Below are 20,919 nucleotides of genomic sequence, written 5' to 3'. Positions count from 1 at the left end.
TGAGCACATGCACTATGAGTGCTCAGCACCTCTGAAAGTTGGGCTCAAAGTGTTTGATGTCCATACCCCAAATCACTGACCACTCTTGAAAAATGTCGTAACTAATTTATCTGAGCTTTATTCAGTTTACGCTTCTGTGAAATAGAATTACAAGTATCTGCCTAACAAAGGGTGTTGCATGGCTTAATTAATTAATTTTGATTAAATGCTTTGAGAATCCTGAGATGAAAAGTGTAAAATAAATATCATCATCATTACATCATCGTACTGCAACATATCCTGATTCCACTGAAGTCAATGCCAAAGTTCCTACTGAGTTCAATAGGGGAACTTTTAGTCCATGAAAAACATATCAGCATTGTGCTGTGTGTAAAGTTAGCTGATATGGTACAGAATCATATTCAACATCTGCACGGTATTCGCTATAGCAAAATAATATTGCTACTCAAAAATTATTACTCAGAACCAACGAACAAGAACCCTGTCTAAATTGGGATGTATAGGGAAATTTCCAAAATAAATCTTTAGTCACTTCAGCTTCTATTCCCACTCAAGTAGTGCCAATAAGGATCAACAATGGTCACACAACTCAAACTTGCTATTCATGCCAACCCTGTTGGCATGCCAACTTTTAGCCCCTATACTAATCTGAAGTGCTGGGCAACACTTCACAAGAAGCAGCTAATCATTATTAATTCCTTTAAAATTCATTGCAATAACATCAATCATGGTGAACTCATTCGGTATTAATATGGATGTAATGTGAAAATGAATAATGCACACAGGAGTTTTTATATTCCTATTTTAGAAAAATAGTTATGAACAATGTATTTCTCTGTCCATTGTCAAATCAGAGCCACTGAGAGGTTTTCTATCAATTACCTTCATCATCATTCCAGCTGAAATCTTGTCAGAGCAAACATATTTCAAAGGATTATATCCAACTCCATTACAGCATTCCTCGTTCTTCGGAATAAGTTCAGTCTCACAGCATTTTCCTGGCACTGGGTCATTCTTTTTAGCATGTGCTTTAGACTCACCACTGGAAGCTGAACAACATATGATATCTGACATATTCCCATATTCCTGCCCACAACAGTACATCCCTGCAACAATAAAACATTATATATTAATATGAAACATGGCAGGGAGGGGAGAGAGAAAGGGAAATAACTGAGAATAGTATACAGTTGAGCATAAAAATGTCACACTGAGGCAGCTGCTGGAATTGTGCAGAGAGAAAAAAAAACTGAGATTCAGGTCTGAATGTGAGGTGACTGAACTGAGAGTCCTTATTCCCAGATGTACCTAAAAACAATTATCAAATGGAGAAGACAGGGGTCCTCTAGAATCTCCTCACTTCTTGCGAGCTGGTGTGTGAACTCTACTATGAAATACTGTATACATGGATGGTACCTCACATGTTAAGTTACAGACAGACGATCAATGATCAGCTAATCCAGAATGAGGAAATTTAGTAACCCCCTGATGGCATTCTTTTGCTTTTAGGCACAGGTGTACTAAATATGGGCTCATTCATCTTCAAGTGCCCTTTGATCAGGACAGCCAGTTAACTAATGGTTAGATATTAACAAAAATAGCCTTCTAAAGAAAGTTGAGATGCATATTTTGTGCCCCATTATATCGGCTTGTACTATGTATATAACACTAAATGAAAATACTTTCAAGATACCAACAGCTATGATTCAATTCTCTCTTTTAAAAGTTTAATTTCTACATTGGAATTAATAATCAAATTTTATTTCATTTTCTTTCCCTATTTTTTTAAATTTCTTTTTAAATGAAATATTTTTGAGTGATGTAAACATAAAAAGCACCCAAAATCAGGGCAAATGTTCATATATTTTCCATGCACAATTACTCATTTGCAAATTATGTTTTGACATTGTCCCTTCTCCCCAAAAGGGAATGTGTAAATTTTATCTCAGGGAAAGTTGTTATGAAAATCCTTTAAAATTAGGGATGTAAACTAGGAAATGTCATTACTGACTCAACCATGATGACATGAATTGTGCCATAATGAAAAACAGGACCACATTGTAAAATGAAAGCTATAGTCAAAATAATTCATATTTGACTTGGTCTCTGCATTCTCCTAATCAGACATTTAAATGCAGCCTTGAGTTCCTTTACTGCCATTTATCGCAGAAATTCTTTTATAACAAGCCATAGACAATGCACACTGCTCTTTAAGGGACTGATCCTGAAAGCACCCACGTGAGTAATCCCATTCAAATCACTAGGTGTACTTAAGGAGTAAAGTTATTTGTGTACATTACCTGTTGGCGGTACTGGGACCTTACATAGCAATCAAAATGTGAAAACCAGCCTTCTAAGAGTTGAATACTTTTCTTTTTCCTCTAAATAAATAAATGCAGACATTGACCCAATTCAATACTAATAACCAGCCATCTGATAGCTCTGAGGGACTCTTGACAGGCAAACTAAAATTTTGATAATGAACTGTTTTCATACTGAAAAAACAACAACTCTGCATTCTTTTGCTGAGAACCTCATCTTTGTTTAACTGAATTAATTTTTTTCAGCCAAGATTTCACTCACATAACAAGAAGTGACTCCCTTTCTAGTTTCTTTGGTAAACCATTACTTCTTTAATTATTATCAACCTTGTTCCAGTGTGATAAATTGCTAATTACTTAATACCCTAATCAGCGTTCATTCTTTGCACAGATAAACTGTGACAGCGCCATTAATTTAAATAGTAATTTCACTTAATGGCCAGAACGGCACACCAGATTTTTATGCAGCATTTTCTGAAGACTGCATCCATCACTGCAATATTCTGACATAAAGATGTCTGACGTGCACTAACTCACTTAGGGAGAGCAGATGTTGCAGAGCAGAGTTTGGTAGTAATTCCCATAGTGCATCACTTCAGCATGAATGAGCTGCAAATGCAGAGATAGACAATCTTCTGAAACTGCATTGCATAGCCTTTGACCCCTGCCTAATTTATCACATGTGGCACTTGCCTCTTGAACCTTGACACCGTGAATGTACAATTTTAAATATGCCCCAAGAAAAACAAAATAGGTCCATATAATATTGATGGATTGATTTACTTTCCAACACCTCTTCATACAATTGCTTAAAGATGGAGAATTTCCTTTACACTATTTGCTTATTTTACCAAAATACTGATTACTAAATATTTATCTGCAAATCAGCTGGAATGTGTGTGTCATGTTTTATATATGTATGTTTTAGAGGCAGAAAATGCAGTACAGCATTGAGAAAATATATGGGCTGGAAAAGCATTTCTTGCTCATAGTGATTTCTGTCAACAATTATTTCATGTTCATCCCCACAACTGAAAGAATTTACAAACATGGCTGGGTAATGAATGACTAATTTAGTGTAGCTGCAAAACCAATGGTTTCAAGAGGAAGAATGAGAATTAAAAGGCTTAATCTTCAAAGCCAGAACAGAGGATCAACAAAATACAGAGCCAGTGTACACTGCAAGCTATTCCAGAAACCCTTGGCTTGAAGGTGGATATTGCAGCTACCGCAGATTGAGAATCACAGCTGTGCAGAATAGCGTATTTTGAGATCCTGGCCTGGGATCATAGGGATAATTTATTAGAGAAAATAGGAGAAATTATGAGGTGGGTTTCTGGTCACTCTATGCTTAAGAACCAGCACAAGAAAACTTTGGATGCTTGTATGCAGTTGTGAGGCTAGGGGAGGATATATTGTATGCAGTGGCATCATTGCCAGTCTTTGCCAGTAGATGTCTCTATGGTCAACCCTGCTAGTAAAGAGCCAAAATGAGAAAGGGAAAAATGAAATAAGAAATTGAGGGGGAAAATAAGTTCACAGCAATCTGAGATAGAAAGGGCCACTTGTCATGGCAGGATAAAGTCTCCAAAAAAGGTTGTACAGAAGCAAACAGTAAACTGACAGCATAAAAGACCTTAGCCAAATGTACATTATAAACGCAGGTCCAGATTCTGCAAACATACCTTGATTTCAATAGAATTATTAATGTGTGTAAAGTTAAGTGTAAATATATGCACAAGTGTTTGCAACATTTGTTGACATTGATTTGCTCCCATCATACTTTTCAGAAAAACTCTCCAATAAAAAAAAAACTCACTTGAAGGTACCTTTTTAAACATAGCATTCATTGGCTAGGTACAAAGCACAGCATCAAAAGCATTTCAGCTCTAGAGTAAGGCCAAGTAGAGAATGGAACATTATACAAGAAGCAATTCCATTTGCTTAAGATAAGCGTGTTATGTTTTTCTGTGTGAGAATATTTTTTCGTTACAATCATATGCATGATGGGATGGGAGATAAGTAGATTTTAACGCTGGCTGGTACATTTTCTTGATGGTTTTGCAAGGCTGAATTGCCACAAGAAATTAAGCACCAAGTGTACTGAGTATGACATATGAAAACATAGCCTATTTTATGTTTAGTTCAACAAAATAAGAATTTTTAAAAACTGAGTAATCATTGAACAAATTTGTCTTTCAAACATATGTGTGTGTCCAGTCTTACGCTGGCTTACAGCAAAACATGTCCTTACAGCAAATCTATGAGTGATGAAAAAGCTACCGATTTTATTCTTTAATAATGTCATCTTGACCCATTTTTAAGAAAAACAGCATAAATGATAGAGCAATATAGGCAAACACTTATATAAAAATAAAAAATGTTTAAAGGCTTTTTAAAATATATATTAAGAAAAAAAACTGTTAAGAATACACATACAGTGAAATGAAGAACATGACTTTTATCCCAAGATACCTGTATTACACTTCTAGACAACTCATCTGCCCAGAGAGAGCAGTAAAAACATAAATGCTACCCCAGCAGTTCTGTTCCAACAGCATCTGTTAATTCACTCCATTTATAAAATACATATTGACAAAGACAACTGAACTGGGACCAGGGAGATTTGATTTGGTGTGAGAAAGTCAATTCAATGTGATTTTGTTAAAGGGCTCCTGCAGGCAAATAAAAGAGTTTAAGTAATAAAGTACATAAAGAGATGTTTTACGAGTCAGCCCCATCTCGTGGCAGCTGCACAATGAGCTGCCATGCAAGAGGGTTTGGTACAGGAGTGATATTGTGTGATTTCTATGTTGTGGAGCTGACAAGTAAGGATTGGGGTGACGAGGAGCAAAGAGGATGCTAGCTGTGTAATTCGCCACTGGAATGGAACAAAGGCATGGGAACCACTGGACAAAGCTGTGATGCTGTCTGGTTTAGCCCTTTTCCAACAATTATCACAGTGATATGGGAAATCCGATAGGTTTGGGGGAAGAATACATCTAATGTTACCATAGGGGTTGAAGTGAGAAAGAACTCAGGTGAAGAAAGGTTGACCTGTTTTTGGTGGGGAAGGGCACGGGATGCCCTGTCCAAGGGGTTCATGGAGACTTATACTTAATGATACATGACATTATGAGCTTGATTTTCAAATCTGGGTATCAAAATTAGGGTGCTCATTCCACAGCTAAATGCTCTCACTGACATGTAGGTGGCCAAATACCATTTTAGTCACTTCGGTGCCAATCTGGGCACACAAAAGTGGAACTGGGTGCTATGATTTACGATTTCCATGTTTAAAAATTGGGCTTCCCTTCTAGATGACAATTAGTAAAGAATATTTTTCTTCAGACTGAAAACACCTAAGATTAACTTTTACACCTAAGATCAGGCTTTTACTTTTTCTCTGAATACTGTGTTAAGAAGGATATTTGTACTGGAATACCTACTTATGGTTGTTAATAACAACTAGCTCTTCAATCTGTAGATCTCAGTCTGCTTTACAAAAGAGGTAAGGATCACTGCTCATTTACAGATGTGGAAACACAATAGCGAAGTGATTTTCTTAAAAACAATGAAGAGTCCTTGTGGCACCTTAGACACTAACAAATTTATTTGGGCATAAGCTTTCGTGGGCTAGAACCCACTTCATCAGATGCATGGAGTGAAAAAAAGTAGGCAGGTATAAATATACAGCACGTGAAAAGATGGGAGTTGCCTTACCAAGTGGGGGGTCAGTGCTAACGAGGTCAATTCAGTTAGGGTGGATGTGGCCCATTCCCAGCAGTTGACAAGAAGGGGGTGAATATCAACAGAGGGAAAATTACTTTTTGTAGTGCTAATGAGGCCATTTCAATCATGGTGGATGTGGCTCATTCCCAACAGTTGACAGGAAGGTGTGAGTATTACCTTTTTTTCCCCATTAAGATCTTAATTTTAGGTCTCTGCAATTTTATGTGCAACTGTTAAACTGCTGATGCATGGGCTGAATCCGCTCTATCAAATGGAACTTGATGTGTGACAGGTGGACTGGGTACAGCGGGTGGGGACAGGTGATTTGATCTCATCACTAGATCTGATTACTTAAAAAAATCTCTGGGCTATTTTTCCCAGCCCCCGTGTTGGTGCACAAATGAGGGAGAGGGTCCAAACAGACTCATCACCTCTATTTCCTACTTGTTTACACCCAAAGGCCCAGGAACAATGGAAATCCTGGTGCTGAGAGGCACAAGAACTTACAAAGGCTTGCACCACTCTCAGGACAAGTATCTGCAAGGGCGGTGGAGAGAGGAGTGGAGTGAGGCCAGACACAGAGAGGGGGGCAGATGGTGCACTCCTCTTGGTTTCCTTGGTTAACTTGGAGTTAAGTCTTCATTTTAATGAAAGGGGCACATGTACCATACATCTATGTGCTTCATTGCAGAGTGGCCAATGTTTGACTAGGGCTGGGGACGTGGAGAGCCATCAATGCCCAGCCCTAGTTTTTCTATACAGTACATTCTGGTGGTCATGTCAGAGCTTACCTGGGAGAGGTCTGTGTACAGTTCCCTTGTCTCCATCACCGCAGCAGATCAGGTCTTTACTTACTAATTGCCCACCACAGCACTGATGACTGAAGCCATCATGGAGTGATCCACCACAGCAGATCTGATTCCCTGACGTGGAATAAGGAGTGCCTTGGCAGCAAGAGTCACCAACTCCAACCGAAACCCTGTTTTGTTCTTCATTAGGGCAGCACACTTCTCCTGTTAATTTAAGTACAAAATTGGTGATTTCGTGCATATGCAGCTATTGAAGTCTATGAGAGAATTCACATTGACTGCAGTGGATGTTGAATTGGGGTCATAGTCTATTATCTTTACATACAAATCATTGCACATGAAAACACAGACTCTTTTGCACAGAGGCATCTACTACACTTCAGAGTGCTGTAACATTATAAATGCTTATAACACCACCACAAACACACAGGCACCAAAGCAGAGGCTAAGTTAGAGCTCTTTGAAATGAAATGGCTCATAAGACATTTATTGCAATATAAGCAAGACAAAGCCTGCATAGAAAAGCAACATACTTTTCAAAAAGCTTCTATATTTGTAAGCACTTTAAGCTAGATTAGTGTTGGTTTGATACTTGTAGCATAGGCAGCCACAGAGTAATGAAGATTTCACTTTTGAAGGTTGCCAATTACTGCCATTTATGATGGTGGGTTTTGATGGCGTTAATTGTGCACCAGAAATGGAGAGGAGATTGCTAATTCATTCAACACAGGACACAAAGTAGCTATCAAATGGTAACAATTTTCATACAGTACCATTTTGGGCTTGATTTGAAATTGTCACCGAAGAGTGGGGTTCTATAGTATCTACCTAAACTGGAATATTTTGTGTGGCCCGAATGCTGATATCTCGAGATTTGAAAAGAAGAAGGGGAAACGGAATAAGGGTGATGGCGGTGTTCTGCTTTTCAGGACAGACACCAATACTGACAAAATATTTGGAACTCTTGTTACTTTTTAAGCAATTTTCTCTTGTCCTTTTAGCTTCATTTTCCTCTGTGGCAGACACAGCTCGAATCCTCTTTTCCTGACAGGATGAGTGTTCCAATAATGACTTTAAACCCCATGCAGCTATTTATTGCGAGACACAAAATATGCACTGATGACATTCAAGGCAGAGCATTATTTCTCTTCACTCAGCATTCGTTGGTCAAAAACGTGGCATGTGAGGGGTACTAGCATTATTTGTTTCACTCTGCTTAGAGATTGCATCCTCCCATTTTAGCTCCGGGATACATTTTGGCACTTCAGCCTGCTCCAGAGTCACAGAACCGAGACTTCCTAATTTGTAATCTTCATGCAGTTAGCACAGTATGCTGCTGTACATCTAGTGCCATCAAGCTGGCCAAACAACATCTGGGAAATATGTATGCTTAGAGAGTACCCTGTATAAATATCTTTATCAAATAAAGTCAATAATAAACAAAAAGACAAGAACAAATCTTTCCAGTATAATAGATATAATCTGTTTAGATACTTAGCCATATTTTCCTTCATTCCTCAGAATCTAATTTAGTGACTGCATAGCAATAGGCCTTAAAACAGTGAATGTAGGTTACATCAGTTGGAAATAAAACTGTTTTTTGTAAAGGACTATTAGACATTAGACACAAAGGATCAGTAACCTTCTCATTAACCTCTCAAAATGGGATCCATTCCAAGCTAGGTTTGAAAATGTTTTCTCTCTGAAAACTACCATGCAGTCTTACCAGTTAATTGTTATCCTTATCAAAGAATGACCCACATTAACATTTAGCTTGGGGTTATTAGCATATTTATAAAAAAAGAAAGAAAAGTGACCAACATTGTTCATGTTGCTGCCCTTTTAGAATAAGAAAAAAGAGGGAGAATGCACTAAGTATATTTAGAAAAAAAATATTTGCAAATCATGTACAAATATTCACGGCTTCACGCTTAAGGGCTATGACTGAACAAGAAATATTTTCAGATACAAGATGGTTTGTGTCACTATGCTTTTCTTTCCTGATGTAAACAACATTAAGCTAGTTAACACAGACCACTGGATGGGGATAGAGGTCACAGAATATAATCTTCCCATTTCAGTACATTGAGATTAATGAGCCAGCAAAATACTCTTCTCTGGTTTTTCTGAGAGCGCATTTTTCTGATGACATCATAGTAGATGTTCTAATATTGTGATATATGAATTCCTTTTCAAGGGATTGGAGCTCAAGATGTGCTGAACATTTTGGCAGAAATTCAAGCACTTCTGAGCATAGACAGTGCATGACATCTCATGGGTAATGCAAACATTTTAGCTCCTGACCTGTCAACTGCCTGCAAAGAGATTTGCGTACTAAACACCCAACAAAAAAATCTTTTTGAGGGCGACCAGGCCTACAGTATTTGAATAAAAATCAGTAACCTACATGGGAAAAATACTTAAAAGTCATATTTCAGGAAAAAATACACGTGGGGTTTGCAAGCTCAAATTTTATCTTATAAACACATCAGAAAAGGTGAGAAAAGCAGCCTATCATAGTTCATTACAATATTGCATGGGACTACCAGCTTTGGTTGTTTATATGCCAGATAATTGGGATGTTGGTGGGGAGATTACTTGCATTTTAGCGATTAGGTGATTAGCTGCAAAGAACCCTTTCCTAATGTGATAACATGGTATTCCTGAGCTGCATTTCTAAGTTTTCAGCCCTGCATTACTGCCCAGTGCCTAGGGTGAAAGTAAGTGGGAACACTGGTACCCTGCTGAGACACCACCTCTCTACCCATCACTCTACCTAACAGTGAGATCATCTGAGTGCTTGAAGTGATGGTCTGTACAGTCAACAAGTCTAGAGTTTAGGGAGTTCTCATCTGAGGTTCCAGAGGGTCTGGTATTTATTTTTCTATAGGTTTCAGCTACACTATAATTTTAAACTGATGTGGTAACCAATTAGCAATATGGTTGACTCTAATGATGGTTTGTATCAGCACATAACATTCCAGAGTGCGTGGCCTCATATATTTCTGGTGCCACTTTGTGCCATGTTCTCTGGCTCGAACCTATGCTCATTGAAGTCACTGGCAAAGCTTGTATTGCCTTTAATGATGCAGGATCAGAGCCTCTTTCCACAAAAGAGGCACTATGGGGCAGCTTCCCAGATTTTCCTAGATTGCACACATGCAAACACAATGAGGCAATAGGGCTGTGTTGTTGAAGAAGCTGGTGTGTGCACAGAACTCTCGTGTGTTTGTTGTAAATGGGTCAAATGAGCACGTCACAAAAGAGTTTGAGCACGCTGGAGAGCCTCTTTACTCAAGCTTTTTCTGAGGAGTTGGGTTAAGTGGGGACTGTTCCTTTCCTTTTTGCAGGGGTGGAGTTTATGTAGTACTGACATTTTATCAGTTTGTCTGTCAAGTTTTCTTTTTCATTATTTTCAAATTTGTAGTAGGTGCCTATAGATAAGGATGATGCGTGCACAATATAAATCAAATCAACCAACCAATGAACTGGACCTAAGATGTAGCAGTCAGGAGCAACAAGAAATATTTAATGTTCTCTCTTTATCCCCTCACTGTATAACCCAATAGTGTTTACTAGTAAGTAAGTGATATTTTAAATGTTAAATGTAAAATGTAATTTGAAGTGGATAACTGGAACTCTTCAATGTGAAGTAGAATGTGAAAATTTTACCAAAAACATTTATTTCCTGAAAACTAAAAACAAAGGCACTTTTTAAAAGTAATGGTTACGTGACAAAAGTTACCTGAAACTTGTCATGTGTTTCACCTGAGAATCTTTTTTTTTTTTAATACAGTAGTGTTCTGTTTATATGCACCATGAGTAGGAATTCCTTACGAAGAAAACCCTACACCATTTTGACAGTAATGGTGCTGTCCAGTGATCTGCAGAGACCATCATGTTACTGAACAGTCCCATGGATTAAAAAAGATGATGACGTACCCTGCATTTGGAGAGGGACTCAGCTGCAGCAGTATTAACACAAGGAGCATCTGAGAAATGTTGAGCTTGCCATCCAACATATATAGTTGCAATAGAAAGAGCAAACTATCAGACAGAAACAGGTAGTGGCAAATTGTGAGCTAGAACTGGTTGTTAAATTTAGAAGCCCTTTTAGAACCGGTTGTTCTGCGAGGGACAACCGGTTCTAAAAGGGCTTCTAAATTTAACCGGCCAAAAGTGGCACCTTAGGCGCTGACTCCACGGGTGCCCCAGCCCTGGAGCACCCAAGGGGAAAATTTGGTGTGTGCAGAGCACCCACCAGCAGCTCCCCGCCCCACCCCCGGCCCCAGCTCACCTCCGCTCCGCCTCTGCCTCCTCCCCTGAATGTGCTGCCCTCCCCGCTTCTCCGTGCCCCCCACCCCGGCCCCAGCTCACCTCCACTCCGCTTCCTCCCCTGAACGCACCACCCTGCTCTGCTTCTCCGGCCCCCCCTGCTTCCCGCGAATCAGCTGTTTGCGCAGGAAGCTGGGGTGGGCTGAGAAGCAAGCCGTGGCTTCCCACTCAGGCCCAGGGAGGCAGAGTGGAGCTGAGCTTGGGTGGGGGGGGCGCAAGGAGGGCCACCTGCGCCGCAGCAGGTAACGCGGGGGGGAGGAGGGGCGGCGCAGGGGAATCGCTCCCCGCCCCAGCTCACCTCCGCCACCCTGGGCCTGAGTGGGAAGCCGCGGCCTGCTTCTCAGCCCTCCCCGGCTTCCCGCCAAACAGCTGATTCGTGGGAAGCCGGTGGGGGGAGGGCACGGAGAAGCAGAGTGGGGCAGTGTGTTCAGGGGAGGAGGCGGAGCGGAGGTGAGGTGAGCTGGGGCCGGGCACGGGGAGGGGAGCTGCCGGTGGGTGCTCTGCACCCATCAAATTTTCCCCGTGGGTGCTCCAGCCCCGGAGCACCCAGGGAGTCGGTGCCTAAGGCGCCACTTTTGATGTGATCAGTGGGGGAGCGGCCACTCCCCCTGCTCCCCCCTAGCTACACTCCCCTGCCCCTAGGAGCCAGAGGGACCCGCCAGAGGCTTCCTGGGAGCTGCCCCAGGTAAGCACCACCAGGACTCCCCACCTTGCCCCCCGGCAGGTGCCTCTGGCTCTTAGGGGTGGGGTGGGCACCCACTACGGTGGCCCACGAGACCCTCTTGCCCGGTTCTGGGGGCAGTCAGGGGACAGGGGAGGGGGGTGGATGGGGCAGGGGTTCTGGGGGGGGGCGTCAAGGAACATGGGGGGGTTGGACAACCAGGAGTCCCGGGTGGCGGGGGTGGGCAACGACCCCCTCGTGGGGTGAGGAGGAAACCCGTTGTTAAGATTTTGGCAGCTCATCACTGGGTAGTGGTGAAGCTATCCACACTTCTCTGTATGTATCACAGGTATGGAGGGACTACAAGCTCTTGCTACAGGAGCAGGCAGGCAGACCAACACAAGATTAAGTCACACAAAAGACATAGCACCACGCAATTGCCTGACAGCGTCCCTATTAAGCAGAACTGCCCTCCCCATTAAGCAGCAGTTGGTGCTGTTAAGTATCATTCATGTTAAATTCGTCTGGGAACTGACTCAATTAGGAAGATTTATCAGTTATGCATTTCCTGTGTAAGTGGAGTGCACGGTGTTTAGACAGCAGTATCAAGACAGTTTCTCATTGCCCATTCTATGGCAGCATAGAACCCTTGCTCATCCATAAATGACACCAAAAACCTCTATAAATGCTGAACATATTAATATTTATTCACCTTCCTTGGTTTAAGAAGTACACCTACTCTACTGTGCAATTTTATTTCTTTCAAATGCTTGAAAGAAGTTGCCTCTTACCTGCTAATACCCTGGTGTAATAGCCACCACAGCACTGATACTTCGGTTGCACAGCGTGTATCTGACCACCGCAGCAAACCCCCAATGAATTAAGAATAAATGGAATGTACTTGTCCTCACAGCACTGGAAGCCAGGTTTATTGTCGTGCAGAATCCCATTACAACACACCTAAAAGTAGTTTAAAAAATAGAAAGCCAATATCTGTTAAACAAAACATAATGCACTCGCTGACAAAACAATGTATATGAAAAATGTGTACAATAAATCCTAGCTCTGATGTTAATAAGAATGCAGACAAACAAAATGCAACACGGCTAAAATCCTGTGCCCTCCAGCATTATTAGACTTCAATAAACTACTGTTCATCTGACAGAATGCTGCTATTTTGTGGCCTTCGACCATGCTGCACCTTAATAAAATACTCCATTAATATGAATTGTCTTCACATGACGCCTAGGATGTTTGAGTCTCTCAGTATGGAGTAGATTTCCATATATAGATATAATCTGCCCTCACCTTCCCATATTCAATTTTTATTTTGATGAGACATCTGATCTAAAAACCTTACAACTAAGAAAAACAGGACTTCCCAATATGAGCTCTTGAGTTTCCTTTTCACATTAAAATAAGTAGTTTTCTTCTTATAGCATATGATCACTTATTTATTATCACAAGTCTTCAGACAACATGATCTCAAGAGAATATAATTTATATACTTTTTTCAAAATAAAATTTACATGGAAATGAATTTTGAAAAGGCCTTTTAACTGTGGTCTTCTCTCCAGATACCGTAGAGGAAATTATACGCTTGAACAATCAAATAATTATTTGTATGCTTACTCCTGTGCAGATAGACCGACATCCTGTATACATAACAAATCATATAGCACAGTTGGGAGAATCATAGTGAAATGTAACCTCAGAACCTGTTCAGTGCAGCTATATTAGTTAGAATGGCTGCCTCTTGTGGCTAGAAGGAAAATGCAGTTAGCAGTACAGCACAAGTGTTTAATAGCTATCATTCCTTTCTTTTCTAATTCAGCTCATCACAACAACAGAGAAAGAAAGAAAAGAAAAGAAAAGAAAAGAAAAGAAAAGAAAAGAAAAGAAAAGAAAGTTTCTATCTGTTCAAAAGGAGCTTTTGTTTGTCTAGTTCCTTTAAATTCATTACTGATTGACAACATTAAATAATTAAGAGAAGTGGAATGACTTACTCCCTAGATTAACAGCTGAATTATTTGAGGAATGATGGACCAAGTGATATGAACTTATAAAAATAAAATCGTAGATATAACAGGTTTCAGAGTAACAGCCGTGTTAGTCTGTATTCGCAAAAAGAAAAGGAGTACTTGTGGCACCTTAGAGACTAACCAATTTATTTGAGCATAAGCTTTCGTGAGCTACAGCTCACTTCATCGGATGCATACTGTGGAAAGTGTAGAAGATCTTTTTATACACACAAAGCATGAAAAAATACCTCCCCCCATCCCACTCTCCTGCTGGTAATAGCTTATCTAAAGTGATCACTCTCCTTACAATGTGTATGATAATCAAATTGGGCCATTTCCTGCACAAATCCAGGGTTTAACAAGAACATCTGGGGGGGTGGGGGTAGGAAAAAACAAGGGGAAATAGGTTACCTTGCATAATGACTTATCCACTCCCAGTCTCTATTCAAGCCTAAGTTAATTGTATCCAATTTGCAAATGAATTCCAATTCAGCAGTCTCTCGCTGGAGTCTGGATTTGAAGTTTTTTTGTTGTAATATCGCAACTTTCATGTCTGTAATCGCGTGACCAGAGAGATTGAAGTGTTCTCCGACTGGTTTATGAATATTATAATTCTTGACATCTGATTTGTGTCCATTTATTCTTTTACGTAGAGACTGTCCAGTTTGACCAATGTACATGGCAGAGGGGCATTGCTGGCACATGATGGCGTATATCACACTGGTGGATGTGCAGGTGAACGAGCCTCTGATAGTGTGGCTGATGTTATTAGGCCCTGTGATGGTGTCCCCTGAATAGATATGTGGGCACAGTTGGCAACGGGCTTTGTTGCAAGGATAGGTTCCTGGGTTAGTGGTTCTGTTGTGTGGTATGTGGTTGCTGGTGAGTATTTGCTTCAGGTTGGGGGGCTGTCTGTAGGCAAGGACTGGCCTGTCTCCCAAGATTTGTGAGAGTGTTGGGTCATCCTTCAGGATAGGTTGTAGATCCTTAATAATGCGTTGGAGGGGTTTTAGTTGGGGGCTGAAGGTGACGGCTAGTGGCGTTCTGTTATTTTCTTTGTTAGGCCTGTCCTGTAGTAGGTGACTTCTGGGAACTCTTCTGGCTCTATCAATCTGTTTCTTCACTTCCACAGGCGGGTATTGTAGTTGTAAGAATGCTTGATAGAGATCTTGTAGGTGTTTGTCTCTGTCTGAGGGGTTGGAGCAAATGCGGTTGTATCGCAGAGCTTGGCTGTAGACAATGGATCATGTGGTGTGGTCAGGGTGAAAGCTGGAGGCATGTAGGTAGGAATAGCGGTCAGTAGGTTTCCGGTATAGAGTGGTGTTTATGTGACCATCGTTTATTAGCACTGTAGTGTCCAGGAAGTGGATCTCTTGTGTGGACTGGACCAGGCTGAGGTTGATGGTGGGATGGAAATTGTTGAAATCATGGTGGAATTCCTCAAGGGCTTCTTTTCCATGGGTCCAGATGATGAAGATGTCATCAGTATAGCGCAAGTAGAGTAGGGGCGTTAGGGGACGAGAGCTGAGGAAGCGTTGTTCTAAGTCAGCCATAAAAATGTTGGCATACTGTGGGGCCATGCGGGTACCCATAGCAGTGCCGCTGATTTGAAGGTATACATTGTCCCCAAATGTAAAATAGTTATGGGTAAGGACAAAGTCACAAAAGTTCAGCCACCAGGTTAGCCGTGACATTGTCGGGGATAGTGTTCTTGACGGCTTGTAGTCCATCTCTATGTGGAATGTTGGTGTAGAGGGCTTCTACATCCATAGTGGCCAGGATGGTGTTCACTTCCTGGACACTACAGTGCTAATAAACGATGGTCACATAAACACCACCCTATACCGGAAATCTACTGACCGCTATTCCTACCTACATGCCTCCAGCTTTCACCCTGACCACACCACACGATCCATTGTCTACAGCCAAGCTCTGCGGATACAACCGTATTTGCTCCAACCCCTCAGACAGAGACAAACACCTACAAGATCTCTATCAAGCATTCTTACAACTACAATACCTGCCTGTGGAAGTGAAGAAACAGATTGATAGAGCCAGAAGAGTTCCCAGAAGTCACCTACTACAGGACAGGCCTAACAAAGAAAATAACAGAACGCCACTAGCCGTCACCTTCAGCCCCCAACTAAAACCCCTCCAACGCATTATTAAGGATCTACAACCTATCCTGAAGGATGACCCAACACTCTCACAAATCTTGGGAGACAGGCCAGTCCTTGCCTACAGACAGCCCCCCAACCTGAAGCAAATACTCACCAGCAACCACATACCACACAACAGAACCACTAACCCAGGAACCTATCCTTGCAACAAAGCCCGTTGCCAACTGTGCCCACATATCTATTCAGGGGACACCATCACAGGGCCTAATAACATCAGCCACACTATCAGAGGCTCGTTCACCTGCACATCCACCAGTGTGATATACGCCATCATGTGCCAGCAATGCCCCTCTGCCATGTACATTGGTCAAACTGGACAGTCTCTACGTAAAAGAATAAATGGACACAAATCAGATGTCAAGAATTATAATATTCATAAACCAGTCGGAGAACACTTCAATCTCTCTGGTCACGCGATTACAGACATGAAAGTTGCGATATTACAACAAAAAAACTTCAAATCCAGACTCCAGCGAGAGACTGCTGAATTGGAATTCATTTGCAAATTGGATACAATTAACTTAGGCTTGAATAGAGACTGGGAGTGGATAAGTCATCATGCAAGGTAACCTATTTCCCCTTGTTTTTTCCTCCCCCCCCCCCGGATTTGTGCTGGAAATGGCCCACCTTGATTATCATACACATTGTAAAGAGAGTGGTCACTTTAGATAAGCTATTACCAACAGGAGAGTGGGTTTGTGTGAGGTGGGGGGGCGGGGGTGGAGAGAAAACCTGGATTTGTGCTGGAAATGGCCCAACTTGATTATCATACACATTGTAAGGAGAGTGATCACTTTAGATAAGCTATTACCAGCAGGAGAGTGGGGTGGGGGGAGGTATTTTTTCATACTTTGTGTGTATAAAAAGATCTTCTACACTTTCCACAGTATGCATCCGATGAAGTGAGCTGTAGCTCACGAAAGCTTATGCTCAAATAAATTGGTTAGTCTCTAAGGTGCCACAAGTACTCCTTTTCTTTTTGTAGATATAACATTTACACAACACTATGTATATCCTTCCTGGAAGAAACACACAATCCATGCTGCCACTCCCCTCTACTCTGTGCTACTATCTTGTGTACATGACACCTTTCCTTTTACTGTTCATGTAAGAAAATAAATTGTATTCTCAACTATCTTGTAAATTTCTGATCACCAGATTCCATCTGGCTTTCACGGGGGTGTGCAGTGCAGTGAGGTAAAAGGAATATAGAAAGCAAGGAACCACTGCCTCTGACTTTCCATGATCTGCAAAAAAGCCAGGCAGAAAGGCAGTGGCTCCATCTCTCTCTCACCACAGGACCCTACAATGCCCTGAAGGGGACAGAGATGGGTAAAGCATTATAAAGAATGGGTTCACCTTATAAAGGAGCATTGTGATAGGCACAGTCCTTCTGCCATACAGTGCTGCTCTGAGAAGGTGAAGCCCTGCATCAACCCCAGTGCGGGGTTGTACTTAAATGACCTGTGGTTACTACTCCTTAAAAATAAAGCTGTGTGAGGTCTGGTCAGTATTAAGCCACTCTTCCTTCTTTCAGAGTAGCAGCCGTGTTAGTCTATATTCACAAAAAGAAAAGGAGTACTTGTGGCACCTTAGAGACTAACAAATTTATTTGAGCATAAGCTTTCGTGAGCTACAGCTCACTTCCTCTGATGCATGCATGCATCAGAGGAAGTGAGCTGTAGCTCACGAAAGCTTATGCTCAAATAAATTTGTTAGTCTCTAAGGTGCCACAAGTACTCCTTTTCTTCTTCCTTCTTCACTCACATTTGTCACCAGATGGCAGATGGACCCAGAAGATTAGCTACAGTGTCTCTACCTTCCCAGGTCCCTAAAAGTAGCCTTGGCTCTATCAAATCAGCCAATATGTGTATCATTGGCCCCAATGTAGATTGCATGAATCAGAAATTCTTCAGCCTTCCTAAGGGTATCCTCTGTTCCTCTTTTCATATTACTTATCTTGGGACACCAGAGGCAGTATACAATCTAGTTATCCAAGTAAATGATGGCTTAAAACCTAGTCTTCAACCCTTCTCTATCTCCTTCTCACTGGCAGTCCCTTCTGATGGTGCTTCTCTTTGTAATCTACCTAATTTGATTTCTCTGGTTTCTTTCACAGGCTTCAGTTGCTTGTCAATGTTTCCTTGTCACCCAGGATGAAAAGCAATGAGAACTTCATCCATATATTGTCCCCCTGGACTTTGCAGAAATAGAAGTACTGCACATCTTTGAAATAGCCAGCACTGGATCCTGCAGTAGCCATTTTATAGTCCAGCTGATGTTCTTCCTTCAAATAATGCCTTGAGTGTACTGGGCACAGCCACTCCACATGCCTCAAAGAAGTATTGTAAGACTCACTTTATTACTGATTGTAAAGTGTTTTGAGACCCTTGGATGGAAGGTGATATGTAAGTGTAAAGTATAATTATTAATGTTTCTTCTTTCCCAACTGAACTCCCTTGGGAAATCCCCTGTCAGATAACCAGCTATGTTCTCTGAGCCTCAGTAACTAGCTCCACACTCTTATTTAAAATAACTCAAGTCTTCCTGTCAGGATCTTCCAAAACCCCACTCAGAGCTTCCCAAAAAAATCCCCAGTCAGAGCTAAAATACGTCTGGACTTCTTTATCTGGCGTTACCAATTGATGTACTTGGTACTATTATTATGTAGCTCCATAACATCCTCTGCAGCCAGCTGTAAATTGTGAAATAGCACTTTTTTGGCAGCACTCTCAAGACAGTTAGTTACTATTTGCATTGGTATTAAGCTCAAAGAATTTGCATTATCAACCCATAAAATAAATTGTATTCAAGTAGCGTTAGGATTATGTCACAAACCAAATCAGCAAAGGCATTGAAAGTAATGGCTAAAGGTTATTATTATCTCATCCTCTTATATTTAGGTGTGGCAGCACATACTGGATGTTGTAATGGTGCCCAGCAATTTGAGATCCTTGCAGTAATCAGACACAGGAGCCCAAACACTTGACCAGGTCTGAGATTCCACCCTGCAGAAGGCTGTGACATATGTACAGACTAGACAGCAGGTCCTTAGCTATAGTCGATGTACTTAAGATTGTTGTTACATTAATTCATTTGAAAATTGATAACTGTAAAAATCTTACTATCACACACACAGTGGTAAATCACTCTTGGGCTGTATTTTCTATGAACAGCAGGTGGTGATCGTGTTCCCTTTGCTCACTACAGGCATCCTTCAAAGCTACTAGCTGTGAGCACTTGGTTGCTCAGGCATGTGCTTGTGTAAGGTAGGGAGCAGCCATGTTTATCTATCTTATCACACACACACTCCTCCAGAGCCACCTATGAGAGTGGCAAGTCTCAGAAGACTAGATGGAATTCTTATGAGCTATGAGCTTGTTAAAAACAGTTTTCTGCTTGTGGAGCAAGCACTGCAGCAATGACTGACCCTTGACATCCTCATAGGGGAAAGAAATCTCTTCTATTAGTAAGTGCTGCTATTTTTTGGTTAATTGGTCCCCAATACTGTATAAGTTCCCTGCTGTCCATTGGCCAGACCATAGGAACTGAAAATGCATCTCCTGGTGTTACATTATGGGGACCTGGTGCTGTGGTGAGAGTCCAATGAGGCCACTCACTCCTCTTCCCAAGCTGTTGCTTTCCTTGGACAATTAACACAGATGTGAATTTTAAAACCTGAGAGTAATAATTCTGTTTGCAGTGCTGTACGTTGCCCTAGTAGAAGAATTTGCATTTGGGATGTTATTCACCAAAGCTTACTATATTTCTGTATTGTCCTCTTTTGGGGGGGCAGATGTTGACCTGAGCATCTTGCCCAAGCCCTGAGTGAACCTAGAATGGACTTTGCAACACTGCTGCTAATGTTCACGTGAATGCTGACAGGCTTGTGGCCTGAATGGAATGTGCCTTGCGATGCTGCCTTCTATATTCTGTCTAAATGCTGTCCGAGAGTCCTGCCTGTGAGGTTCAGCTATTTCAGGAGGCTAGGTATAAAACCACTATTTTTGCAACTGTTCTTCTTAAAGAAATGAGTCCTGACAATGTTTTGAATAAATGGCATTCATGTATTAATTATGATGAGTCAAGGGGCAAGCTTGCACTTCCTAGTAATGCCAGAGCTATGTTTGATTAGTTCATTAACAGCAGATTTATGTAGCTTGTCGCTGCTGAAAATAAAAGTACTGCAGCTGTATTAACACTTCCATTCAGTCTCGTTTTAGGCACTGAACTGTACACTGTGACCATTGTTGTTATTCAAACTCATGAGCCATTGCTTAATGAAATTATTTCCTTATACACCACTATTTTAATTATTTTTTTTATTGCGACAGTCTCTGATTGCTTGCTTGGTTAAATTCAGGATGCACATAGCAACAGCAGGACAGTTCAGGTGGTATAGCTACACAGGCAGTGCAGACGTGTATCTTAGCTGCTGGGTAGAGTGGTACCACACTCCACCAGTAATTTGAATATCTTCCTCCAACTCCAGAGGATGTCTGTTCAGTTGGCTAAAGTCCTTTTAAAGATTTCAAGTGTGAATAGGATTGTGTGGGAAACACACATTAGTAACGACACCTAGGCAAGAGAGCGTTATGAACTTCAGCAGCTGAAAACACCGGCATAACAATCCTGGGACTGAAAAAGAGGTATTGTCTCATAGTGTATATTTCATATGTGATTATACAAATGAGGCCCCTCCTGTCAGGCAAACCACAAATGTATTGTAAGCCAGAGCTCGACACTCAGCTTTTCAGTATAGCTTGTCTTCTTATGGTTTTTGGTACTCAAGCATCACACGCTTGTCCAATGATGGCACAAGAGTGTATTTTGATGAAGAAAGAAAGAAATGCCATCCCA

At 41.3% G+C, this 20,919-nt stretch overlaps 1 protein-coding gene across 1 annotated transcript in view; it reads right to left on the bottom strand.

The window, feature by feature from the left end:
- Positions 1 to 20,919, bottom strand: part of USH2A (usherin) — a 562,110-nt gene that overhangs the window by 121,788 nt on the left and 419,403 nt on the right. The window contains exons 49-51 of the mRNA XM_074949260.1: positions 12,650 to 12,818; positions 6,845 to 7,066; positions 883 to 1,106 (exon numbers count right to left, since the gene is read on the bottom strand). Coding sequence (XP_074805361.1) covers positions 883 to 1,106; positions 6,845 to 7,066; positions 12,650 to 12,818 — 615 coding nt within the window. The remainder of the gene's footprint in view (positions 1 to 882; positions 1,107 to 6,844; positions 7,067 to 12,649; positions 12,819 to 20,919) is intronic.

This window comes from Natator depressus, chromosome 3 (genome assembly GCF_965152275.1).
Source record: "Natator depressus isolate rNatDep1 chromosome 3, rNatDep2.hap1, whole genome shotgun sequence".
In the NCBI taxonomy this organism is placed as follows: domain Eukaryota; kingdom Metazoa; phylum Chordata; order Testudines; family Cheloniidae; genus Natator; species Natator depressus.
Note: the sequence above shows the minus strand (reverse complement) of the source record. Positions and strands in the feature narration are given on the sequence as shown.